Source organism: Rhea pennata, chromosome 15, assembly GCF_028389875.1.
Source record: "Rhea pennata isolate bPtePen1 chromosome 15, bPtePen1.pri, whole genome shotgun sequence".
In the NCBI taxonomy this organism is placed as follows: domain Eukaryota; kingdom Metazoa; phylum Chordata; class Aves; order Rheiformes; family Rheidae; genus Rhea; species Rhea pennata.
This window is the reverse complement of record NC_084677.1, coordinates 17,588,911-17,615,343: the sequence shown is the minus strand read 5'-3', so window position 1 is coordinate 17,615,343 and position 26,433 is coordinate 17,588,911. Positions and strand designations below refer to the sequence as shown.

General features: G+C 52.8%; 2 protein-coding genes and 1 long non-coding RNA gene across 4 annotated transcripts in view; 2 read left to right on the top strand and 1 right to left on the bottom strand.

The window, feature by feature from the left end:
- The window catches only part of LMF1 (lipase maturation factor 1), a 247,098-nt gene extending 245,327 nt beyond the window's left edge, over positions 1-1,771 (bottom strand). For both annotated transcript variants that reach the window (XM_062588096.1, XM_062588095.1), the window contains exon 1: positions 1,659-1,771. The gene's annotated coding sequence lies outside the window, so the exon portion shown is untranslated. The remainder of the gene's footprint in view (positions 1-1,658) is intronic.
- A 155-nt stretch (positions 1,772-1,926) lies between these two features.
- On the top strand, positions 1,927-2,749 carry LOC134147490 (uncharacterized). Its single transcript, XR_009960016.1, has 2 exons — positions 1,927-2,019; positions 2,137-2,749. It is a non-coding gene; the product is annotated as an uncharacterized LOC134147490 (long non-coding RNA).
- A 7,328-nt stretch (positions 2,750-10,077) lies between these two features.
- Positions 10,078-15,446, top strand: SOX8 (SRY-box transcription factor 8). Its single transcript, XM_062588076.1, has 3 exons — positions 10,078-10,758; positions 12,050-12,288; positions 13,169-15,446. Exons 1-3 carry the CDS (start codon positions 10,313-10,315, stop codon positions 13,909-13,911), a joined length of 1,428 nt encoding a protein of 475 aa, XP_062444060.1. The 5' UTR covers positions 10,078-10,312; the 3' UTR covers positions 13,912-15,446.
- Positions 15,447-26,433: the final 10,987 nt, after the last annotated feature.

The window sequence follows — 26,433 nt, the reverse complement described above, 5'->3', positions numbered from 1 at the left end:
CTCCTTCCATGATTAAGATTAAAACCACCTTTCCACCCTGCTCCTTCCAGCCTCTGATACCCAAAGCCCTTCTTCTGCAGATACCTCTCTCAAAACAGTTTCCCCATTGCAAACCATGGAAGCATGTCTGGACTTCCCCACTCCATCTGCCATTTCCAGGTGTTCCCATTTCAGTCTCCTCTTTGGAAGAGTGCTGAATCCAGTTCTTCTCCCTCTCTTGGCTGTCACCATGCATCCACTCACCAGCCTGCCATTTCAGTTTCATCTTCTGGCTTATGCATGCTCTTTCTCTCTTCCTCAGGCAGCCCGTAAAGTTCAGTTATTTCCCTGCTGTAACTCACATGACCTTAGGATTTGATGCCTCCTCTCCCTCACCTGGTACTGCTCTTGTAGACCTGAATCAAGCCTCCCACTCACCTGCTGAGTGGGACCACCTGGTCCCTTTCTATCTAACACACCACCATCCTACAGACCTGATGACTTGTTATCTCACCCTTTCTCTCCCTGATGCAACTGCTGAGTCTGAACCACCCTCCTGGCCTCACACCACAAAGCATCTGAACTAGTTTTTTCTACTGCAGATCTCTCCCTACCTCCTGCGGCATCATAAGCTCCGCTATCCACTACATTTATCTCCTGTTTGATTGGGTTTTGCATCTTCTATCCCCATGTGCTGCCCCTGAAACTCTTTTGAGTGCCCAGCCTAAAGAAGCTTCTTTACAGTGCCGCAGAACCAGGCAGCACTCAGTTCAGGGCACAGTATGTCTACAACCCCCTGTCAGTGACTGGAAAGCAGCAGCCTCCCCAGAACACACAGTGGAGAACGCTAATCAGGTTTTCATAAGGAAACAGCAAACTGAGCCACGGGAAACTCGGCAGTCTGGATTTACACACGGGGGAATAGCAGAATCGCTTTCATTTTGACTGAAAGAGTCATAACCCCGCATTTCTCCGAGAGCCGAAACCAAACTAGAAACAGAGCACGTGTCAAAACCATACAAAACTACTACTTCTGCATGGTTTTGATGCAAAATAACCTAAGCAGCCTGGCAGCCTACAAATCCTAACGATTTTGTGGACAAATCTGGGGCAAGTTTAGAATTTGTAGCGTCGCGTGCTACACGTCAGTTCAAGTTTCGCCGTGAATGTTTTTTGAGCGGGACACCAGTGGGCTCCGAGCACCGCTCGCAGCGTTTCCTCGCCAAAACGAGAGCGAGCCGAGGCTGGGAACTGGCCCCACCGTTAATCGGTTCGGGGTTAAAGGGAGCGCCAGCGCTGGGGCCTCGCCGCCTCCGCCCACGACGGAGGCCTCGGACCGGCGCTGGCGTCTCGCAGGCCGGGGAGCCCCTCTGCTGCGGGCGGAAAGGGACCCCGGAGGGAAAGCAGCGCCGGCTCCGAGCGCGGCCCGGCCCGCTACGCCTCCCCGGCCCCGGGCGGGCGCGGGCGGCCCGGCGTCGCGCAGGCCGCCGGCTGCCTCGGCGCACACGTGCCCGCTCCCGGCCGCGTCCCCGCGGCCCGGCCCCGAGGCGATGGCGGGGGGCACTGAGGGCCTCGGCGGGCCCCCCGGGCGCCGCTGCCCCGGGGCCGCGGCTGGGGGGGCCCGCGGCTCCCTCCTCCCCCATCCCACAGGAGGAAGAAAGCGGGCGGCGGGGACTCACGGTAAAGCAGCGCCGTGGCGCGCAGCAGCGCGATGCGGGTGAGCCAGAAGGTGCCGGGCGGCAGCGGCGGGCCGGCTTCGCCGCCGCCGCCGCCGCCACCCGGCTTCGGCCCCGGCTCCGGCCCCGCCGCCGCTGCCTCGGGGGCGCCGCGCCGCGCCGGCCGCTGCCTCAGCGCCGCGCTGGGCGCCGCCATGTCGGGGGCGGCAGCGAGCATGCGCGGGGCGGCGCGTCCCCCGCCCGGGGCCGGGGCCGCGGGGAGGCGCGGGGGGCCGGGGCCGGGGCCGCGGCCGCGGGGAGCCGCCCGGCGGGGCAGGGCAGGGCCGTTCCCGTGACAAAATGGAGGCGCCCAAAGCGGCTACAGGTGCGTCCGTGTCAGAGACGGGCGGTTGGGCGCCGGGGCCCGATCGGCGGCGTCTCTGTGAGGAGAAAGAGCCGTTTGTTTGTTTGTTTATTCAGTTATTTATTTATTTGTGTACAGAACGAGCTCTCGGAAACGCTGTGAAAGCGGCAGGCCTCAAAGCGAATCGGAAAGGAGTGAATGTCCCTGTGCCTCGTCCTGCGGCGGGGGCGAAGGCAGCCGGGCCTGGGCGCCGCCGCCGCCGTCCCTCCGCCTCGGTGCCCGTTTGGCACCCGCCAAACGGCGCCAGAGACGAGCCGTGCTGTGCCGTGTCCCAAAACGCTTGAGTTTCTATATATCACTTTTTTTAAGGGGAAAAAAAAAAAGTTTTAATATAACGTTCCGAGGCTCAGCAGTCGTAATTGATGGGTTTGGAGCTGTGTTCTCTGTCCTCTCTAAGTATATACCGCGGTGTTAAATTGTTCGATGGTCTCTGAGAAAGTATCTGTTATCAGGTGTAAGGTTATTCAGTGCTTTTCAGACTGTAAACCAGCTCCCTATAAATGCCTCTTTTGTTTTTCTGGTTTCCCATCGCTGCTGCTTGCATTGTTCTCATTAGAAAAAAAAGTACATAATGGTGCATTGTATAGGGAAAGAAAAATAACCTATTTGTTAAAGGCCTCTGATATATTAGATTTTCCCTTTCCCTTTGGATTAGCTACACGGTTTGGCTAGATAAATTGATGTAAACTAATGATTTCCTTTGTGAGGTCTTTATGAAACTTTTACAGCAAATTCCACATTAAATGTAAGTGTCTGTAAAACAAACTGGATAACTAAGGAAATTACTGAGGAAAAGTGGAGGATTTAGTCAAAAGATTCTGCAAAAAAAGAATAATTGGACTTGGAGGGGAACATTGAACTCAATCGGTTTTCATTGCAAAAGATCCCTCTGAAATCTCCAGCTACGCAGGTTGGGACAGTAGCATGAATGAACACCGAACTAAACCAAGCTGAACTCAGGGGACAGCTTGTGTCAACAGCACCTTTCAACAATATGAGCTGCAAAGTTTTAAGTATATTAAATTGTATAAAAATGTTACTCTAAAAGACTGATCCAACTCTCATAAAAGGCAATAAAAACCTTTCCTTTAGCTTTACTGGGAGATGGATCAGGCTATAAAGGAAAACATTTAACAAAATGATAGATTAGAACATTCGGTTACCGTCTTTCTATATTCTCTGAGTGCATGCTCGTAGATGGTTTCATGCAAGTGTCATCTGTGTTCGGTTTTCTGCTCATTTACTTACTGTCAGCTTTTAAATACCATGTTCTGCTTTTTGCTCACATGCCTTCTTTTCTAATTAAGGTATTATAAAAGAAGACTACGTAAAAAACAAGTGAGTAACAAAACAAGATATTTAAGAGCAAGGCTCTGTGTCTGAAATCTCAAAGGAAAAGTGATTCATAAACATCGGGCTTGCAGGGCCAGCGCTAAGACATCATTGATGCCAATCTTCATTCAGCAAAATACAAGTTGCCACGTCCCCCCGCCCCCATGCCCGACCCTATTTTGCTGTGTTCCAAACAGCTGCAAAAGTGACAGCAAAACAAGCATTTACTGTCACAGCATCCAGCAGCTGTCCCCACTAGCACCTCAACCCCTGCTGTCCCTGGCACCCTAAATTACTCTGTGTTCATTCAGGTCTAGTCTTTTGCCCCTCTTGCTGCCAGGAATTGGGTTTAAATAAAACAGAGACAGCGAATGTGTGCAGAAATGACTATTTTGTAAAGCAGCACTAACATTTGGAGGCTTCTCTAAAGAAAACATACATTCAATTATATATAATAGTTATACACAATCTCACTGAACGCTCAGCTGTGTTTGCTAGATGAGAGATGGGGGTCTCACAAAGAATATGGGAAAGTCCTTCTACTATTTAAGAATTTTCCAGCCATAATAATATTTTTCCACCAAAATCTCTGATGTTCCCTATGGAATTCTGATCTTTAACTTCATGGTTAGCAGGATTAAGACTGAGAAGGATTTTTGGAGGAAGCATTACCCTTTTTGCTCCTCCATCTAAAATGAAGGGGTGCTGATTCAGGAGAAGGGTTCCTATGCATTAGCACAGGACACAGCATTCATAATTACAGCAATGGTTATTAATAGAGCTGTGGCTGTTATTTTGAAAAAAAAAAGTGGCCAGGCCTGTGTCGTGCAGGAGGTCAGAGCAAATGTTTGACCTTAGAAGTGTGATACCTGTATGTGTCATACATGTCTCAAAAGCAAATTCTCTTGTGTCACTGCTAACATCTTAGAATATTTGAGTGGAAATAACACATTTAAATATCTTTTCCACTGTTTCTCGTCTTTACCTATACACTTTTTCCAACACTGAAAGAGGAGGCTGTCCCTGCCAGCTTTGTAATCCCTTTTGCCTCTGTTTTTTTTGGGTGCCAGCACCACAGTGTACAAGTTCAGGCTGTGAAAGCTGCCAAATAACTATAGTTTGTTCTGCATTTTTATTTTTTTTTTCAGCTGGGATATTAAACGATCAATAATTATAAAAAGCATTTGTTAGTAAGGGCTTATTTTATTGCATTTTTGCAGAAAATCCTTTCCGGGCCAAATGTAACATGTAAAGATTTTCATGAACCTTTCACTGCCATTGACTCACACGGAAATCAGAACTTTCTAAAAATAAATGACCTTTTTTCACTAATATCTCCTGCAATGGTCAAACCTGCAAAAGGGCTTAAGAATCCTGTGCAATCCTCGCCATGTGCCTTTCAAGCAGGAGAGAGGTCAGCAGAGTCCTGCCCAGTGCAGGTGTGCAGCATTTCTTGTACCAATGCCAAGTTAAATGTTCAGGGGTTGGAAAAGAGCTGCTGGGGGACGTGTTCCTGCATCATGGTTGTCCTACAGCTGCCAAACTATTCCTGTCCAGAAACAGGAGGGAACATACAGTAATTTTGCATTCCTGCTGTGCAGGTGACAGCAAAGATTTTGAGAGCACAGCTCAGCATGGGAAAAGCCTAGGACTAGATTTCCGATGCGTTATTAAAATTTGCAAATAGATTCTGTCATCCTTACTCCTCTGAGTGGATCTTGCTCCTGAGATGGTTCTGTGGATTTCAGAATCAACCGGAGCAACAAGGTTCATCTCGTGTGTATGGATGACAGGTTTTGGACTTAAATGGATGATCTGCAAGCAGCTAAGCTCTAAATTTAGTCATAAAATTGTATGAGCTACAGCTTCACAAGCACACAGCGTGGAATTGGACCCAGTGTTACAGTCACTCTGGGGATCAAAGCTCTTGGCTCTTCTGCTGCTATTTTAATTGAAAATAATTGAAAATTACCACGGTTCTTTTTCTTCCTGTTAGAAATCGGTAGCTTTCTCAAAAAGGGTTGTACATTGTTTCACAGAAATCTCTGTGCTGCTGCTGAACTGCTCTATCCTCTGGGCAAAGCATTAATCCTGCAGATGGCAGAGGCTTATTTTAACACGACGCATAGGTTATGCTTATCTGATCAGAGGTGGGTTTTTTTCCTCCCTGTAAGGCTGTTTCTATTTGCTCTTTGAAATTCCCATGTAAAATCAGCTCACAGTTCAAAGGCAGCCAATTTTTGAAAAATGATAACTTCACCACTTGATCAGATTAAGCCTTTGGCGATACAGCCCACCTTTGGGTTTTGCATCCGCCCAGCCAGGGAGGGAATGCAATACGTGCGCATGCTGCAGGAAACCTGCATCATGTACCTGGTCGTGTGCAATGTGCCTGTGTGCTTTCATGCTCTAAAAATGACTTCCCTGTCTTACACTGGAGAGGAAATGTCCCCTCTCCAGCATTAGTTGGGCTCTGTCCTCCTTAAGGCCAGTGCACACACGTGCGTGTTCCTGCAGAACGAACCAGGACAGGAGGTCGGGGCACCTCCATCTCATGGTAATTCTGGGGGTAAAGGGAATCTGAGTTTCCTTCCTGAATCTCCATCTTTTTCCCTGGAAACGCTGATGTCCAACTCTGCCCTGCAGCAGGCCAGGGAACAGTACCTTGCCATCTGCATCCCCTGGGGTCTGTGGTCTGCTGTGGTTTGTTGGAGAGCAAAATTTATAGCAGGATTCACAGCACCAGCCTCCCTTCAGATCTGTGGCAATCTCCCTGGAAGAAATGATGCTGACTGTACTGCAGCTGAGATGGGAATAGGAGAAAGAGCCCGGTTTCCTTAAAGAATCGGGGCAGAGCAGATCTGTACCAAAACTTGGCCCTCCCAGGCACTGCGAGACTGCTGAAACAGTGGTTGGAAGAATGACTTATACTGTCTTCTGTCCTCAGGGGCTCAAGATGTAAATTGTAACCTCACTGACAAGAAGTAGGGAAATCTGAGGCATGGGTCATCCTATCACTCCCTCACAGAGCACTCTGCTTTTGGGAGTTTCTGCTTTTTTTTTTTTTTGCTGTCTTTCTTCTTTGGCCTCAGAAGCCATGAATGGTGAGGGAGAAGCCCCTTCCTCCTACTGAAGTCTAGGGGGTGTGAACCAGGACACAGCATGAGCCAGAGCCCACAGGCAAACAAAATTATTGAGAAAAATAACTTCCCACTTTCTCACTTTCTTCTGCTGCTGAACTGATACAATAGCTTACCTGTGCTTGATCCTTCAGCCCCTCTTGAGTCCTTCTTCCCCTTCTGATGCCTGTCTTCTCCCCAGTCAGCTAATAGTGTCATCCTACCTCACTTTGCAGCTCTTCTGCTTTGCTATCCTAGTATCACTTCTTTGGATGGAGACAGATAAGCATTAGGGCAAGCCTAGAGGACACATCATTTGGGATCACTGCAAGACATGTCCTGCAGCCTTATCATTTGCCCACTCCTGTGCAAACCTGAGCAAGCACCTTACTGACTCCTCTGACATATAAAATTTGAACCTCAGACCCCATAAGTCAAAGAGCACAGCCTGAATCCCTTCGTTGTCCCAGCGTAGTCTCATGCCACTTCACAGGGAAGTGAACTTCTCATGAAACTGGAGCCACTGAAGTTCCCCAGTGTTCCCATCTGTGGTGTCTTACACCCCCTCCTCTCCATGTGTCACCTCAGCTTCTCACAACCATCCGCATCTCAAGTCAGTCAGCAGGGCAGGGCAATGCTGCCCTCTCCGTCATCTCAGCTGAGAACTGAAGCTCATGAGACATGAAATGGTTTGTGCAAGATCGCATAAGCAGATGTGAAGCAGGAGGTGTGAACTGCTCAGTCAGGCTCCAGGTACTAACTCTTCCATGTACCGTCTCTGGAGTAAGAGGGAGCAACTCCAGCATCGTCTTCCTTCTACTTGCATTTGAGGAGGAGGGATTCGTGTGTGAGGGCTGGGAAATAGACCTGTAATGGTGAGGAACTGAAGCAATTCCCTGCCCCAGGCAAAGCTATGGAGCTGCACAAAGCACTCATCACTTGAGAGTGAAGAAGAACGGTATCTAATCCCTGCTTCTCCTGGGGATGTTTACTGCAGGAATTTGCCTTGTAGCTGAAGGCAGAGATTAGAGTACAGGGCCGCTTTTTTTTTTCCATTGCTGCCTCCATGGGCTTGCCCCAAGCTTCGAGTGTCCTGTAGATCCTGTCTCAACCTCAGCCAGGCAATGAAGCTTGAATCTTCTGAAGATGCTCCATGGGAGAGACTGTCTTTGAAAAGGTGGACCAAAACCAGTACATTATTGCTTTGATTCAGCCATCTCTGTGATGTACATAATACAAATTGTCTGACTCACAGAAATTCAGTAATGTGAAGTTGTCAAAAAGCTATGAGATCCTAGAAAGAGAGGCTTTATAGAAATGTCCATTATTTATTTGTTGACTGAGGAAAAAAAGTTCTGCCAAGTATCTAATGGCACTGTGAAACCATGGAGTCAAACCCTCCATAAGCTCATGCAGCTTTGGATCAGGCCCTGGAAGAGATGTACAGTTACTCCCCGTTTGCAAGTTCAATATATATGTACTATGTCATGAGTCTTAAATGCAATATTTGTTTAAAATTTTACTTTGTAAAGTAATAATAAAAAAGACTCTGCCTAAATGCAACTTACTTGATGACTCCGCAAGCTGAAGGCTGAAATCTAGAGTAATTACCCAAATAAGGAAATGATAAATTTTTTCAATAAAACAAAATCATGCCTTGCACTTTATTGGAGTATATTCATTTTCCCATAGTAGGCATACACACATTCAAGCATACACAAATATAATTGGTATTACACTTAAATTCAAAGCATACTTTTTATTTCAAGATGATTATATGTTGCAGTAAATAAAATGCTCTAAAAAAATCGTGTTGCTGCTATTTTTTAAACACTGGAATGCTTGAAGCATTTGCACGATTTCTATTATTTTTCTGTAAATCTTGTATTTGACCCCCTGTTTCCAGGGGGTAGTGGGGCTGCGGTGGGGGGGGGGGAGGTTGGGAGGGAAGCAGCAGATAAAACTGGAATTTTTAGCGTTTTTTTTTTTTTTTTTTTTTTCCAGGCACAATTAGAAGGTTGAATTCCGCGGATAATTAGAATCAAATGCTCCAAATAAACGCTGGAAAACAGGGCTCACTTCGACGAGGGGAAACCCTGCGAATGAAGCCGAGAGAGGGAGATTTTTCTTAAGAAGGGGGATCGCTCGCCGCGCGGCACCCGGCGCTCGCGGAGGAGCCGCCGCCGCCGCGTTTTCCAAGGGGAGAAGTTGGCGGAGAAAAACCCCGAAGCGCCGCGGGGCCCCCCGGAGGCGCCGCTTCCTTCCTCGGCCCCAGGGCCAGCTGCTCCCCAACTCTCTCCTGTCCCGCGGCGTCTCCCGTGGGCTCGGCCCCGCCACCGCGCTAGGACCCGCTCCCCGGCCGCGGACACGCAGGGCCGGCCCGCTGCCGTCGGAGAGGAAAGCGCTGCAGGGCAGCGGGAGGAGAGGGGACGCCCGGCGGCCCCGGGGAAGCGGAGCGGCGCGTTTCGACGTTTTCCAACAATTCGCCGCTCTTCTCCGTTATTCGCAGTTTGGAAAAAGTAGGGGAAATTACGCGCTGGGGTGTTGCGCGGCCGCGCACAGCGGAGCGGCGGGGCCGGTGCAGCGCACGGCAGCTCCGCGCCGGCTCCCGGGCGCCGCTCGGGGCCACGGGCGGCACCGGGGGCGGCGGGTTCCGGCACCGGGGGCGGCGCAGGCCGCCCCTGCCGCGGGAGCCCCGGGCGCCTCCGGCGGCCGCCGCAGCTCGGTGTCTGTGCCTCGCACCGAGCCCTGCGCGCCCCGCGGAGCCCTGCGCGCCCCGCGGGAAGAGGCTTTCGAAAGAAACGCAGCTGCGCCCGGAGCAGGGCCCGCCCGAGCATCGCCGCCGGCCCCGGGAGCCGCGGCCGCGGGCCCGGCACCGCTCCGCACCTCCTCGCCGGGGCGGTCCGGAGCAGCGGCGCTTGCGAAGGGGCTTGCCCCCAGCCCCCAGCCCGCTGCCCCGCGGCGCGGAGACCCCCACGCACGACTGCAGAGCGGGTAAAAACCCATCCCGCTACCGCCGGGATCGCTGCCCGCCCCCGCGGCGCGGCGCGGAGAAGCCCCTCGCCCCTCCGTGCAGCCGCCCCGCGGCGGGCGCTGGAGAGGGGCACCGCGCACCCCGAGAGCGGCCCCCGGCCCGGCCCGGCCCGGCCCGGCCTGCCCTGCGCTGCCGGCGGCCCCTTGCGCGGCGGCGGCAGCCCCCGGCCCGCGGCAGCAGGAGCGCGGCGCGGAGGGACGGGACGGAGCGGGCGAAGAGGCCCCGCCCCGTATGGAAATGAGCCCAGCCCTCCCCACCAATGGGCAGCGGCGCCGGGGGCGGGGCGGGGCGGCCGGAGAGTCCCCGCCCTGTATGGAAATGAGCCCCGTCCTCCCCACCAATGGGCAGCGGCGCCGGGGGCGGGGCCGCTCGCCCTCGCCTTAAAGTCCCTTGTTGCCAGGGGCCGCGTTTCGCACGGGACGTGGAGCGCGGCGGCGGCGGGCCGGGCCGGGCCGGGCGGCGGGCGCGGGGCGCGGAGCGGAGCGGAGCCCGGGCGGCGGCGCGCCGCCACTGCGAGGAGAGAGTTTTCCTGGCTGGTTTCCACGCGTCTGTGGGATCTTTCCTTTTTTTTTGTTTTTTATTTTTCTTTTCATTTTTTTTTCCTATTTCGCTTTTTTGGCGGCGCCCGCCCGGAGCGGTGCGTGGCTCCGCGCGCAGCACCGCGCTGCTCCGCCGCCGTCTCGCGCTCGGGCTTCTGCTGCCCGCGTCCCCGTCTCGCCCCTTCCCCCCTCCCCGCCTGGCCCCCCTTTGCCCCCCTCCCCGGCCACCAATGCTCAACATGACCGAGGAGCACGACAAAGCGCTGGAGCCCCCGTGCAGCCCCGCGGGCACCACCAGCTCCATGTCGCACGTGGACTCGGACTCGGACTCGCCGCTGTCCCCCGCCGGCTCCGAGGGCCTGGGCTGCGCGCCCGCGGCGCCCTCGCAGCGCCCGCCCGGCGCCGCCGCGCTGGGCGCCAAGGTGGACGCGGCCGAGGTGGACGAGCGCTTCCCCGCCTGCATCCGCGACGCCGTCTCGCAGGTGCTCAAGGGCTACGACTGGAGCCTGGTGCCCATGCCCGTGCGGGGCAACGGATCGCTCAAGGCCAAGCCCCACGTCAAGAGGCCCATGAACGCCTTCATGGTGTGGGCGCAGGCCGCCCGCAGGAAACTGGCCGACCAGTACCCGCATCTGCACAACGCCGAGCTCAGCAAGACGCTGGGCAAGCTGTGGCGGTGAGTCCCGCGGCGCGCACTGCTCCGCGCACCGCTCCGCGCCGCCGTCGGGGCTTGCGCGGGGGTCCGGCGCCGGGGGCCGGTCCCGCAGGGACCCCGCGGGCAGCGGCGGTGCCCCCGCGGGGTGGGGGGCGCATCTGGATTCTCCCACCACCACTTTTTTTTTGCCCCCCCCCCTTTTTTTTTTTTTTTGCATCTGTCTCTTCTTTCCCTGCCCGCGGGGTTTTCTTGAGCCGTTTCAAACTGAAGTGCAGAAATCCCCCGGAGTGCGGTCGGCACCGTGCGACAGGACAGGCCGGTCCCTGCTCCAGAAAAGCCCCCGTGCAGGCGCCCGCAGCGGCAGCGGGCTCGGCGGGGCGGCCGGGCCCGGGCCCGATGCTGTCCCGGTGCTTGGGACACGCGCTGTTTTCTCCACTCCGTCTCGGGGCCGTGCAGCCTTGGACCTTCTCCTCCCGTGGCCAGGGTTTCCCACATCCCTGCTGCTGGGGAACTGCTTGCTTTATTGCTTCTTTCTTTCCCCCCTCCCCCCGCACAAAAGTATTTTCCTGGCATGCTTGCCGCTAAACAATCTTTGCAATCAAACGAGCCGCTTTTTAGCACTTATTTTAATCTGCTCTGCAATTTCCCTTATGTGTGTGCTTACATGCTCTGTGCTACCTCCCGGTGCAGAGCCTTTTGCACCTGAGCGTGCCCTGCTTCCCAGGGCTCGCAGCGAGCCGCGCTTACCGCGTGCTGCCGTCGCTCACGTCTGCCTGTACCCAAACTCGCATCCCTTGCCCGCTCTGACCGGCGGTGTTCCTGCTGTGGTTCGAGTTTGCAAAGAGAAGTCTGGGTGGGAGAGTTTTAAAAGAAATAATCCCATCACTGTTGCTTTTGTAGCTTCCTTGTAAGCACCAAAGCAAGCTGGAAATGGGCAATGCTGTTTGTCATGGTGAGGGGGTGGCATTTCTGGGACAAACGCTGGAATAATGTTTAGCAAAGGGATAAAAAGTAGCTTTTAAAATTGAGTGGAGGGATTTTGTTTTTCCCTGTTGTCAGTGTCCATAGTAGATATCTCTTTTATGCTTCTTTAATATTTTAATACTTTTTTTGTGGTATGGCTTAGCTGCTTTTTTTGTCACAGCAAATTTATTTTGCAATTTGCTTTTTGTTTGCCCAAGCCAGTGCACGGGAAGTGGGGAGATAAGTCTGAAAATAGACCAAGAGTTTCTAAGGAAAAGACATTTAACTTTGGATTTTTCTTCCCTTTTTTTTTTTTTTTTTTTTTTTTTTTAAAAAAAACTCAAACCAGTTTGTTAAGCGAAAATGAGAAACGTCCCTTTGTGGAAGAAGCTGAGCGGCTCAGGGTCCAGCACAAAAAGGATCACCCGGATTATAAATACCAGCCACGGAGGAGGAAAAGCGTAAAAGCTGGGCAGAGCGATTCCGACTCGGGAGCTGAGCTGAGCCACCACGCGGGCACCCAGATCTACAAGGCAGACAGCGGCCTGGGAGGCATGGCAGATTCCCACCACCACGGCGACCACGCAGGTAAGGGGGCCGGCGGCAGAAGAGCTACCGGCTGGTTGGTTTGTGAAACGAGCCTGCGGCGGGCACGGGCTCGCTGCTCCCTCCGGATGCATGTGCACGAAAAGTGGTGGGGTTGGGACCTTGCAAAACTTGGAGTCGTCGTCCTGAGAGCCGCGATTTTTTTTTTTTTTTTTTTTTCAGCAGGCCACGAACGTGGCTACGGTTTTAGTTCATAAGCGCTGATAGTCAGCGGTGCGATAGGAGATCCCCAAAGTGCTGAGGGCTTCCCCGCTGCGTGGAGAGAGGATCGGGGTTAACATCCTCGGCGCCGCGGGGGGCAGGTCCCGGGGGCGAGACCGCGGCTTTCGCCCCAAAGCTTCCCGGTTCCCCGGCAGAGCTTTGAATTGGCAAAAGGCGAGTGTTGACAGATTCCAGGAGGATTGCTAACGTCCGGTAACTTCAGACATGCCTGTGCTCTTACCGAGCCGTCTGCGGGCTCCCAGCCCCTTCCCTTGCCGAGAGGCTTCGCTATCGCTCCGAAATCGGGGCTCACTTTGCCCTGGGCCCCTCCAAATCCCACCCAATCCCGCTTTCCCGTCGAGAGCCAGCTTGGGCGGCCGGGCTTCCCGCGACGCCCCGGCCAGCGACGGCGGACGGGCCGGCGCGCGGTTCCCCAGCTCCTCCTCGGTGCACGCCGTCCCTCTTGCAGGCGGTTTAGCCTGGGACGAGGGCTCGGTGCCCGGCGTGGTCGCCGCGGGGCCGTGGGTTCAAATCCCCCCTTCGCCCCTCGCAGTAAGGGAGGAGAAATGCACGTGCGCGCGTTGCGGCCTCCCAGAGGGCCGGGCGGCGGGCTGGCGCGGCCGCGCTGACGAGGCCTCGCTCTCCTTTGCTCCCCACCCAGGCCAGACCCACGGGCCGCCCACGCCGCCCACCACCCCCAAGACCGACTTGCACCACGGCGGCAAGCAGGAGCTGAAGCACGAGGGCCGCCGCCTCGTGGAGAGCGGCCGCCAGAACATCGACTTCAGCAACGTGGACATCTCGGAGCTGAGCAGCGAGGTCATCAACAACATGGAGACCTTCGACGTGCACGAGTTCGACCAGTACCTGCCGCTCAACGGCCACGCCGCCATGCCGGCCGAGCACGGGGCCGCGGCCGGCGCCGCCGGCGGCTCCTACGGCGCCTCCTACTCGCACTCGGCGCCGGGCAGCGGCGCGGCCGCCCAGGTGTGGACTCACAAGAGCTCGGCCTCGGCCTCGCCGTCGGCGGCCGACTCGGGCCAGCAGCGGCCGCACATCAAGACGGAGCAGCTCAGCCCCAGCCACTACAGCGACCAGTCCCACGGCTCCCCCGCGCACTCCGACTACGGCTCCTACAGCGCCCAAGCCTGCGCCACCACCGCCAGCACCGCCACGGCCGCCGCCTCCTTCTCCAGCTCCCAGTGCGACTACACGGACCTCCAGAGCTCCAACTACTACAACCCCTACCCCGGCTACGCCTCCAGCATCTACCAGTATCCGTATTTCCACTCGTCGCGGCGCCCCTACGCGACGCCCATCCTGAACGGCTTGTCCATCCCGCCGGCCCACAGCCCCACCGCTAACTGGGACCAGCCGGTCTACACCACCCTGACGAGGCCCTAAAGGGTGCGTTGGGTTCCCCGCGGTCTTCCCCGAAACGTGCACTAATGAAGGAATGAAGAAGAGGAAGGTGGAGGGCCCTGTTCGTTTCCGAAGTGCCTCCTGAGCCACTGGGAACTCTGCTCGCTGCGACTGGATGTCCCCTTGCTTCGAGATTCTCCAAAAGGACAGAGCTCTATTTTTCTTTAATGAATAAAACAGGAAAAAAAAAAAATAAAAAAGGACCAGTAATTCCTTTTGAATAAATGAAGGACAAAACCATTCAACTCCTCTGTGAGGACTGAACTGAACTTACTCGTCTTGAAAGTTGACAAGTGCAAAAATGGAGGGGGGGGAGAAAAAAAAAGCCGTACAGGACTTTAAGGGTCTATTGCAATGTGAGGAACGGACCAACCTTGAGGGCAAGAACTCACTAGGACCAACTCGTAGGAGAAAGGAAAATCCAGCTATTCCGTGTAACAATCTGGTGGGAACAAACGAGTCTGTTGGGACCAACCAATTAAATGTCTGAAGTGTTCGTTTTTTTAGTCAAGAGTTCTTCTAAGCAAGGTTTGGCTGTAATTAACATTTTGTTTTGTTTTTGGAAGCTTAAAAGTGTTTTTTTTAATCTGTTAAATATGTATTTATGTTCTGTATTATTTTGTCTTTTAATTAATGAAGTAATTTTGTGCAAAAAGTAGAATTTTAAAAGATTTTAAAGATGGGGCGGGGAGGGAGCATAAAAATAGTGGAGATGATACAATAAAATGGTGTTATTGAGTCTATAGATTTTCTTTGGTTTTTGGGTTTTTTTTTTGTTTTGAACCGCTGCAGCAGTCGTGTTAGAGAGGGCCTGGAAGAATCTCGGCATCGCACAGGGCCAGTCACGGACACGGAAATGAAAGGGGCATGTAAAATAACGAGGGGGGAATGCAATGCTAAGGGCTTGCTGCAGACGCTACTGATTAAATTCGGAGGCTAAAATGATTGCAAAAAGGAGCAGGCAATGAGAAATTTTTCTGGCTACCTGCTGTCAGATGTTAAAATTGGATTTAAGGCATTGCAGAATCTTTGTACACTTCCAGAACCAGGACTACTTTAGAGAAAGATGTAATTTAATGAGAAATTATCAACTTCTGCTTTAATTTTGGCTTCTAGGGACCAGATATCATCCATCAAGCTGTGAAACTAAAATCTTCTCCACTAAAAAAAATGTTTAGGTACTTAGTTTTAGACTAATATTTCATTGATATATTTCTACTTTTTCCATTGTATGCTGAGCATATAATAACCATCTATTTTATGGTAACTTGTGCCTTTAAACTTTGTAAATCTAAAAACACATTTCAGAGGTTATCATCTTTTTACCTTTTCTATGTTTCCTACTCTTTTTCTAAAAGTATTTTTTTGCATATTTCCTTTTGGGGACATGGGGGTGGGGGAAGATACAGAAAGCTCATTTTTTATGCAATCTATTTTTCTGTATAAAGTTTGAAAGACTTTGGCTGTTACTTATCTGCTCTCTTCACTAGCTTCTGACTAAGCAATGCTAACTTTTGTACAGATCAATTTGATAAAATTAAAAATTGCTTTTTATCAACTATGTGTTACGTTTTCTTTCTCTTTGAGCTTATTTCTATGCTGAAAAGGAACTTGGAGAACACCAAAGGAGACAATTTAGGCTATTAATTCTTAAATACATTGACCAAGGGTTACTACGTTCTCCTAATGTATTTTTTTTCTTTCCTAGCTCCCTAACTCCTGTACTTAAACTGTCTTACATTTTTTCCCCCCTTTTTTCCTTAAACTTCCTTGAGGAGTATATTTCCATGCAAATAATCCCAAGGATTTCATTGAGATTGCTTGCATGAGTAAGGGTTTGCAAGGTCAAATGGCATGGTTTTAAACCCGGTTCATTTTGTTCTGTACAGCACGTAGGAATTTTACAGCAACAGATTCTGTTTTCTGGTTGGCGAGCTCTTGTAAATACCTCTTAATTATGATAGCAACCAAATTATATGTTGCATGTCGTGGTTCTTTTTTAAATACAGTCATCAAAATAGCTCCATTTGTGACTTTTTTGGTTATCCAAACTGAGTTTCAGTTTGGTTGCACCAGTTCAGACAAACTGGTGCAACACTGTCAGGCTGGGGCCTAACTGGGAGGAAAAGCTTTGGGTTTGGGAAACCCACAATAGAGGCGGCCTGAGAAACGCGCTCGCGACCCGGCGGCGGTGCAGCACCGTGGAAAATGTCTTAACGCAGGGGGGGAAATAAATGTGATGACAATTAATGAAGCTCAAGAACATTAGCAGAGTCTGAACGGCAGAGTCCCCGAGCAAGCTTGCTGCCCGCGCTATCTGCCAAGACCTATCTTGCCAGAGCGTCTGTAACTGGACACCATTTTCTCTGTGCTCATTTACGAAACTGCTGGCAAAATGACTTTATTACGCTGAAAGCCAAAGCTGCAGAAGAGCTTTGAGAGGCGACTTTCCTTCCTGCTCTCTCCTCCCTCTAGTTGCAATGCGGGTTTCAAGTCTTGCGAGGGGAATAGCTGCGTTCTGGCTTTGCCTGCTCTGCACGCTGATGCGGGGCTCCCTCTCCGGAGCAACACGGGGGGGGGGGGGTGCAATAATAAAACGGGGCTCTGAGCGCTCGTTTTTACTTTCTTCTTGAAGTTGAATGGCAAAACTTACAGCGACTTCACCAGTGGCTGCGTTGATCTCCAAACCGGAGCTGCGCGTGCTGGTGGTGCAAATCGCCCTAAACACTGATGCTGAAACCTGCATGCTGAGAGCAGGGAGCCCCGGCGCTGGGGCCTCGGCGCCCAGCAGGATCGGGCCCAGTGCTGGGGCCTCTGCAGGCACCTTTAGGGGAGAAATTGGATGTTCAGGATGGTGGTAGGCAGGTAAAACCCATCACCCCGAATAATCCCAGTGACTCAGACGTTAGCATGTGCTGGAAATTTCTGCGTGCCAGAAGCTCATTCCCCACGCCTAGACTCACACTTAAACCTCCCGCCTCCCTGTTTGATTTTCTTAGGAGAACACCGCTGATCTGTTGCACAGTTTAGATGCAGAGGAAAGCATTTTGATGCGAAATTAATGCTGTTTGTAGAAGTGTTTTTTTCTATTGCTATCCTTCCCCCCGTGCGTTGTCCTTTGCTTCCATCCTGCGTTCAGCTGCGGCCCGCGGAAGGAGAAGTGATTTTCCACGAGCCGAGCGTCCCCCCGCCGTGAAAGGCGGCATTGTGCGGCTCGCGCTGATTCCGACGGCGCTTACGCTGGCGCGACTCCGGGACGGCTCTGCCCGAGCCACCGCGAGCAGGTGAGACCAAGAGCGGCCTGTGACCCTTGGCTGTCAACCAAGAAAGGGCTCTGAGGATAATTACAGGAGTGAGAAAAGTTCCTCTTTTTTTTTTTTATTTTTGGTGCAGGGAATATTGAATGTTGCTATTTATCTGAGTCGCTTGTGCTGTTTAGCAAGAAAGAGGAAATTAATTTTATAGACCGTATCCACATTCCTTCTGCACGGGGGAAAAAAGTCCCTTCCCATCCTCTTCATTATAATTTTTCCTGGAGTGATATCAGCTTTCATTACACATTTTTTACAGTCAGATATTAGGTTTATGGCAGAGGAATTCCTCAGCGCGGTTTCTATGACGGTGCACAGGTTTAACAGCCTTCTGCGTAGGCACAGCGCGGGCTCTCTGTCTGCGGAGGTCCCGGGGCCGGGGCTTTGCAGGGGGCTGCGCCGGGCCCCCCCGGGAGGGCGGCAGCCGCGCGGCCCCGCTCGCTCTTCTTCGCCTTCAGACACAGGCGGGTGCCGGTGGTTTTAAGGCTCTTTTCGCTTTTCTTTGCAAAATCCATAAGCGCCGGTTCCCCAGCGTGAGGGCCGTGGACTCCTCTCCGGAGCGGGGAGGTGGAGGCGGCAAGCGACCGATTTCGCCCAGCCTGTGTTAAAAAAAAAAAAAGAAAAAGAAAAAGAAAAAAAAGGGGGGGGAAAAAAAAAAAGCTGGTCAGACACACTTATTCGGGTTTCGCGCGGGCGCCTTCCAGTTTATCTTAAACCAATTAGGGATGGGAAACAAGCCCCTCCTAAGCCGCGGGAGGAGGGGGCTGCAGCCGCGCCGCTGGTTTGCGGATGCGTGCGCAGGCAATATTGTGACTGGCGGAGACGCGATGTTAAAACATTCACCCAAAATACCTCTGCCTTCCTCCTCTCCCCCCCCCCAACTCTTTTTCTCTTTTTTTTCCTCTCTCTCTCTTTTTTTTCTGGTCTAAATTCACGGTGGGGTGACGGAGGTCTCCGCCCAGGAAAGGGTTAAGCGTTTCGAAGGGTCTTGTTTGAGGTAGAGTGAATTTTAACCACCGCACACATAACGAATGCGAAACAGCCTGAATTGCTGGTGAGGAGCCAAGAGCACAAGAGAGGAGCTGCTGAATTTTAATGATTCATTATTGCATGGAAGGCCTTTGTCTTCCTTTATCCGGTGCACAATAAAAGAATTAATTGGACAGAAAATGGCAGGGCAAAGAACTGACAAGTCATTAAGGGGCTCTGAATGGCTGATTAGGTGCACGTTGGGGGTGGAATTTCAACTGCACTGTTTCAGCAAGGGCTCCGGAATAATAATGGCACGGCACAGTTTATATTTTGTATGCCGTACCAGAAAGGCCTTTATGTCGGCATTGTGGTGCTATTTATTATTCTGCCTATTTAGCCATTGTTGGCATTGTGCTTGCAATAAGAATGCGCAAACAAAGTTAGTTTTTTTTTTTTTTTTTAATAAAAAAACAACATTGCAAAGGCAAAATAATTGGGAATCGGAACCTTGCTACGCGGCGAGTTTTATTAATTTTTTTTTCCTCCGCAGCCAGAAACGGCAGTAAATATTTAGACTTGAGAGAAACAGCTTCATCTATAGAGGGAAAAAGAACTAATAAACTTCTTTCACTCGCCCGTGGCCCGAAGAGGCGCCGACCGGCGGCTGGTGGAGCCGCTGGGGAGAGGCGGCAGCTAGAGTTACCGCGAGCTGGGAAGTTCGCCGGACATCTCGGATGCGCGTCCTCCGAGCCGGCTGCTGCCAAAGTTTTGTTGTCCTTGCTGATGTTAAGCAGTTGCCGGTGCGGTATTATGAAAACCACACGCGCGGAGGGGAGAGGAAAAAAAAATGCCGAGTGTGTTGGGTGGGTGTGATGAGCAATACGCTTTATTATTACTATTATTATTATTATTATTTATTATTATTAAAGGAGGATAACAAATAGTGATAGCAGCTTATGTCAGGTCTGTATGTAGCTGATTAAAGTGTCATCTTTTTTCCCTGAAACTTTCAGAGGCGACGATGCATTTTTTTTCCCTACGACTAATTCATTACTGCAGAAGGAAAATAGAGGATAAACAGCGAGAGCTGCGGCCGGGTGCGACTCGCCACTGCACGTGGCTCTCGCGCGGTGCTTGCTGTCCCGGGACGGATGCGCTGATGCCGGGGGCCTCCGTAAATCCCCCCCATTCCCACGCGCTAGAGGAGGGGAAGCTGCGGAGCCGCTGCAAAACCTCCGGCCCCGGCTGCGAAGGGCTCGTCGCCGGCGACCTCGCGCCGGCGGGTTGGGGTCGGTGGGTTTGGCGGTGCGGCCCCTCGCCCCTTTCCCGCGCTGTTTCTTTCCTGGGCTAAGAACGGGTTAATTCCCTCCCTGCACGTTCGAAAACGTGAGAGGGGATTTGGGTGTCAGGGAGATGGATGAGCTGCAATCCGAAACTTTTTAGGTAAGAATAAATGAAAAGGAAAATGGGGTTATTACAAAAAAACGCCATTCTCAGTAGAATACGGACCTCCGGTAGTAATATTTTTAAGAGGCAGTTAGTAGCGCTCTTCGTTCGGGAAAGTAAAGGTGTGCACGTCGAACAAAAATAAAATCAAATAATACAAAAAGAGGTGGGAAGGTAGCTGCTTCCACTGGAAATGGTGGCGTTCCTCCCGAGGCTCCAGCTTCTTAATGCTGTGAAAGGAGAGGGGGGAAAACAGCAAAAAGCCGTTTGCGCTCCTCAGTTCATAAGGAGGCAGACGGAAAAGCTGTCGCTGCCCGCGCGAGGCGCTGCTGCGGGGACGCTGCGTCCGCGGAGGCCGCGGGTGGCCGGGCCACCGCCGCCACGGCAGGGCTGGTTCTCCGCGAGAGCTTCCCCGCGCGCCCGCGGGTAAAGCCGGACCCAAACTGCCGAATTTTCCGGCGAGGATCCAGGTCTGCCCAACGTTTGGGAGAAATCCGGCCGGCCGAGGAGGAGCTCGGAGCAGGGCGAAGGCAGGTGAGGATTTCGGAGGCAGGTTTCGACCGTCCTTGAGGATCCTCCTGTTCGAGCCCTGGGACAGCAGAGAGAAATCCACGCCCGCTGCTCGGACATGGCGGAGGTAAAGACGCACCTAAAACACTCCATATAATTCCTAGATGGAAGCAAGTTTGATTTTTATATGAAAATAACTGAAAAACCATCCGAGTGGTTGGTTTTTGTGAGTGAAAAAACTCTGCCTTTTTATCTAGTTTCGGCTTGCTGGGGGCTTGCTTCACTGGGCCCTGCGCGGAGATCACCAGGCGATGGAGAGGGGGCTCAGTCCCCCGTCACCTTCCTCACCCCTTTCCTGACTGCCTCTGCTTGACTGACTTCGCCAACCGACCTTACTCCTGTGGTGTAAAGAGTCTGTTAAAGGTGTCTAACGTATTTCAGCTCCAAACCTAAAATATCCTATTTTGATAGAATTTTGTCCCCGTCTCTGACTCCACGTTGGAGCCCAATATACGCTTGGTGCTAACGACGGTGACATTTGTTTCATCCCAGTGTAAAAAGTGGACTTTACGATCAGTTTAAAAGTTCAGGCTTCCTGGTTTCCGAGCAGCAAATCCAGCCTTTTGGGCTGTGCCTCCAAGGGCTGAGTTTCTCCCCAAAGCGGGCGATGTCTCCTCATCCGGTGTGTGTCCAGGCGACCCAGCTGCGTGGGAATTGCTAGCACGTGGGACCGGCGCAGCGGCAGGAGCTCTCCCCTCTCCCGCCTCTTCCTCCCTGCGTTACCCCATGATACAGATTTGGAGCCTGAGATGGCTCAGGTGGCATCTTCTGGATTCTCCCTTCTGCCTCCTTGCTGGGATTTGCTTTTGCTGCCACTACGGGCCTGCTCCAGGATCCAGCTCAGTGGAAGCCTTTCATGGGCTTTTGGATCAGACCTATGCCCTTGGATTGGTTTTTGCTATGACAAATTATCCATTATTTGCTGGTTCCCGTTCAACCATTAAACAGAAGCTGTGGATTTGGAGCTCCCGGCTCCCTTGCAGTCAAGGCCGAGGCTCCTGTGGCCTTCAGGAGGCCCCAGATTTTGCTCTGGCTTCTGCCATAGCACCGAGTTCACGAACTGTGAAAAATGGATCCGTGATGATATGTCGCAGGTCCAACCTGCTGCATTTGGAGCCAAAGAGCCACAGTATTCAGACACACTGGGATGGACTTCAGCCAAAATCTCCACAGCCCAGCTACAGCCGACAGCTTAAAACACCTCTGTGTGCAACATCTGCGCTACCTTCCTGGGAATGGTGCTCGCTGTGCCTCTAATCGCTTCAAACATCACTGCTAAATATAGGAATTAGGAAGGATTTGAGGTCTCTGTTCCCTTGTGAGCTCAGCTTCAGTGCTGGCGGGGCAGTTTATAAACACGAGAAGCTGATGGTTTCACCTTGGTTCAAACTCTTGAGGATTTTTGAAGAGCACAGAAAATAAAACGATTGCTTGTCTCCCTATTCCCACGGCGGCTTTGCTAGCTTGGAGCACGTCCCGTGCAGCGCTCTGAGGGTGAGCAAGCACCGGACATTGCCGGGCAGCGGCCGAGCGCGGAGCGGGCGCTGGCACGTGCTTTAAGATGCAGAAAAATTTTCATTCCTCTAACACTGATGAATTTTGCCATCACTGGAGCCTGCGTCACCTTTGGAAACGGGCTCTGTCTCTACCAGAATAAGCCCATGAAGAGTCACTCTTAGTATGTGTCTTCCTAGATGTACACCATGCCATGAGAGCTGCTTGAGACAAGGACGGCGAGACCCCAGCGAGGGAGTGACTCTCGCCTGGGACCTGGGGCAAAACCTTCACCCCAGACTGCTGCGGCACCGGCTCAGCGAGGGTAACTGGCTGCAGCACATTTACTCGCACTAAAAAATGAGCCAGTTCAGACTGAGGTACCGACTTGCTATCTGAACTGAGTGTTTGACTTTTCTGCGTAGGAATAAGCTTTCAGGTACAGGGATTTCAGAAGTAGCCAAGTCCTGCAATAAAATCTGCACCATCAGGGCACCTGTCCCTCCCACTGGAGATGTAATTCAGGGCCATTTCTGTAGGTGTAAAGCTCCATAGCGGCAGTTAATATATGCATACTTCTGGGTTCCCTCGTTACCATTTCAGTTGGCTCGTTTACATAATAACACAGAACAGAAGATCATTTGCATAAAATTAAAAAAAAATCAAATAACTGAATGTTGCTTTTATTTTGAAAGGCGCAGAGAATGAGCCTGTGAAGTTATTTATATCTCTGAAAGTACCAAGGAGGCTAATCGGCAGGGAACCGTGCTTTCTGCACAAAATGGGACTTGACCACTTCAATTTATTCATGAAATATTAGCTCACTTAGTGGAAGAGTTTTTTAAGCAGCTGGGCTGGAGCGGACGGGAAATCCCCTCCCAGCTGCAGCGGGATCAGCACGCCGCGGAGCCAGGCAAAAGCAAATTCACGCAGCGCCGGGCCCTCGCCGCACCTGAGGCGCCCGGGCGCGGAGGGACCCGCGCCTTCGTCACGGCTGGCGTAGCGCAGATATGCCACCCTTTACCAGCATTTCCTAGCGGTCATTTACCTAATCTTGGGGTTTTATCCCCACCAGCGCTGTGATACTTGAGCAGCAACTGACCACCAGAGCAAAGCTCCTCGTGGGCTTTCCTGCCGCGTCCTGGCTCCTGCTGCCATCCCCGATCTCCCCGGCCGGGCACTCCCGTGCGGGCGGCCAAGTGCCCACACCTGCGGCCGACGGCAGAGCGGTCCTGCTTTGCGGCGAGCGGAGTCACCCCAGCAGCTCACAGCCCTCACGCTGGAGGCGCCCGGAGATCCGCGTGCCAACAGCGCGGGCTGACGGACGCCGCGGGTGGGTTACCTGCTGGAGACGGGAGACCGACTGAGCAATGTAACATGCATTAATTTGGTATTCAAAGAACGTGCAAAACGGCCACGTTTACAGGTGTCAGGTTTGTCGGGAGGAATCTTCGGCCAGATCCTATTTTCATTTGGAAAGCTCCAAACATGCAGCATCTTTACTGATGCCAGGAAAGTTGCTTTAGATTTACACGTGTCATGAGAGCTGTATGTAGCCTGAGAATCGTTGGTCTCCTAGTCCTTTAACACCTGGAGCCTATGGAGCACAGATCTCCTTATTATGGCCACTCATCGTGAAAGCATCACTGAATGTAAACTCCTGTAATAAGGCAGCTTCTCAACTTTTAACAATGGTGGAAAGCCTGCAGGTTTTGGGGGTGAGCAAAGGCTGAACTTTCCATGCTCATGTTGTGCAGATGGCCTCAAGGTTGGAAACATGACCCTGAACTTCCTCCTCTATACGTTCTCTGGAGAGCAGCTCCGGACTGTGGGAACGCTGGGGCAGGAAGACAATGGGACAATGTTTGCGCTGTGACTCCTCAATTCCTCAGCATGATGCTCCGAAACAAAGTCCGAACGAGAGCATGTGAGCGGCTGCACTCCCCCTGCCTCGGTACGCCAAAATGAATACGCATTGTTGGGCATGGATGTGGTGGGTTTCAGCACACTGCGTCTGGCAAACTTGGATTACTGCCTAAAATACTCACATGGCCTTAATAATTTTGTTCCCCTTTTCTCATACTTCTCCATGCGCTCACTGTGGTTGAGATGGCTCTTCTGCACTGAAGGGAGTACAGCATTACCCTGGAATCACCCGCAGAGCTCTGACCAGGTGGGTCTGCAGCTGAAGCCTTGTTCACAAAGGCTCTTAACCACTTGTCCTGCAAAAGATCCCCTGGGAGAGAGCTGGGATGGGAAGGAGGGGAGATCCTGCCCCATCCCACCTCAGGTGGGAGAGTGAGATTTCTGCGTGCTGAAACACCCCAGAAACCATGTTTGTCTACCAGAAGCCTTATCTCAGAGGGCATTTGTGCTCTTTCCAGAGCCCTGCTGATAAGCTGACTATAATGGGATCACACGGCCAGGTGACACCTTGATCACTCACTCCCAGAAGAAGGGAAGAGATTGCTCTTGGCAGAAAATACACAGCTGCAGGATGGGCCAGCCCTGGAGCACAGTTTGTCTCTGGTAACCTGTGGACAACATCTGTGGCACACTTGCTCTGTGTCTTCCAAGTATCTGCTCCTCCCATGGGGCAGCAGAACACTGCAGAGGTCTCCGGGTCCTGGGGCAAGTGTAGGCAACAGCAAACTCACACTCCTGTGAAAAGCAAAATATGGGGCTGTGAGCAGCACTGCAGCTCCTGGCAGGGAAGACGAACCAGGAGCTCAGAGGTGGGAGGCTTGAGGAAAAAGGGTGTGATGCTCTGCACAGACCCACAAACATCTTGCAGAGACAACGAGGCCCAAGTTATTTGTAACACTTCCCTGTGTCCTATATTGAGTATTCAGACGGAAAGAGTATTTATCTCACCAAGTGCACTGGTTCCCCGTGGGGGACTCCTATTAGCGCCCAGTGAGGGCGTTCCCCGCGCTGGTCCATGCTGGGTTGGGATTCCTCAGGTTCCTCCATCCCAGACAGAAATTGAGCCGGGGGGAATCCGCAGCAGAATTTCACAGCTCACTGTTTTAATAAATGTCTGGAAAACGCAGAGTGAAATTGAGTTAGGACCTTTCCAATATCCTAATATTTTGGAACACATGGAACATGCAGATGGGAATAGTCCTGGCCCTGAAAGCATGGGTAAGACCCAAATCGCTAGAAGAGGCGGCTCTCCGAACACGCTCGGAAGCTGGATTCAATCAAGGGCTATCCCTCGGAGCCTCGGAAACAGGACATCCGTCCTGCTGGGACGCAGGCCTTGCTGAGAAGGATTTCGAGGCCGTTGACAAGCGAGTTTCCACGACGCAGGACAGGCGCCCGGGCCACTGGGGATGAGAAAAATGGCTACAAACGACGTGTCCGCACCTGGCCCGACCCCGCCAGCAGCGCCCGCCCGGGGCCGGGGCTTCACCGCGAGAAGCCGGCGGCCCGGCGGGGCGTGCGGCGGGTGCGGCGGGTGCCGCGCCGAGCGTCGCCCCGCGTGCTGCTCCTGCGGGAGCGCGCGGCTGATTTGCAAGGGAAATCGCGTGTAAATAATCCTCATTACCCAGGAAGGCCGCCCCGGCCCAGCTCGGCTTCGCTTGTTATTCCGATCAGTCGATAAGCCTCATTTGCATTAATTTTTCGCTCTTCCACCCTCCATGCTGTTCTATTCGGAGCGGGGTTTTACCGCTCTTATTAATTACTGTCGTTAGGCCGAGGGCTTGTCCCCGCCGACGGGCTTGCGAGCGCAGGCGCTGCGAGCGGCGACGCGCGGGCCTGGGGCTCTCCGGACGGAGCAGGGGGCTGTGCTCTGCCCCGCGGCGTTCCTCGCAGCCCCCCGCTCCCGGCTCCGCCGCGTCCCTCCGTCCTGGCTTTCGCTCCTCTCCTAGCTGTGACCCGTGCCAGGCTGGCTGCTGCCGCAACATCCTTATTCGGGATCCATCATCCTTCATTCGCTTCTTAAAGGTGACCACAGCTGGAGCGCGTCGGTTCCTACGGAGGAGACAAGGAGGGAAAATACCGGCTGCCGCTGCCGGCTGGGCAGCTGGAGCCCTGCTCGTGCCCCGTCCCCTCCGCGGCGGGCGAGACGGAAAGAGAGGGGCGCCGGCTGGCGTCGTTCACCCCGCGCAGAGGCTGCTTGGGGCTGCACCAAGGCGGGAGGGAACCGTTTCACAGGTCTCTGGACAGTCATAAATGTCTCTGCTGTTGGGTCCCCAAAGGATTTTGGGGTTTGGTGTTCTGCGGGTCTGGGCCTTAGCGCTTTGCCTCTTCGGCTTCGTTACCTCCTGTTCCTCTCTGAGCAAACGCAGCGGCATTTACTGCAGTTAGCTGGCCAAAGTTCCTCTATTAATTACATACTGCTGCCGTGAAATTACCTGAGTTTTAACTAACTAATGTATTCTTTTCTTTCTTTACATAGCTCTGAATCTCCTCCAGCTTACACGAATCTGGCAATTCCTCGCCCTGCTGGAGCTGTGCTGGGGTAAGGGAGCGGGACTCAGAATAACTCCCAAACTTGCTCTCTGGAGGTTGAGTCAAGCGTTTCCCGAGGTGGCTGCCTTTCTACTGAGCTTGACAATATTGCTTTACATAAGAGGGAAGAGTATTTCTACCTGGAGCAAACAAAACTCCTTGGCCCGTGTCCATGGTCCCAATGCGTCATCAGAAATGTCCCTTCTGCCCTTAAGCCCTTGCACGAGTGATGGGCGTTGCAGCCTGCAGGGCT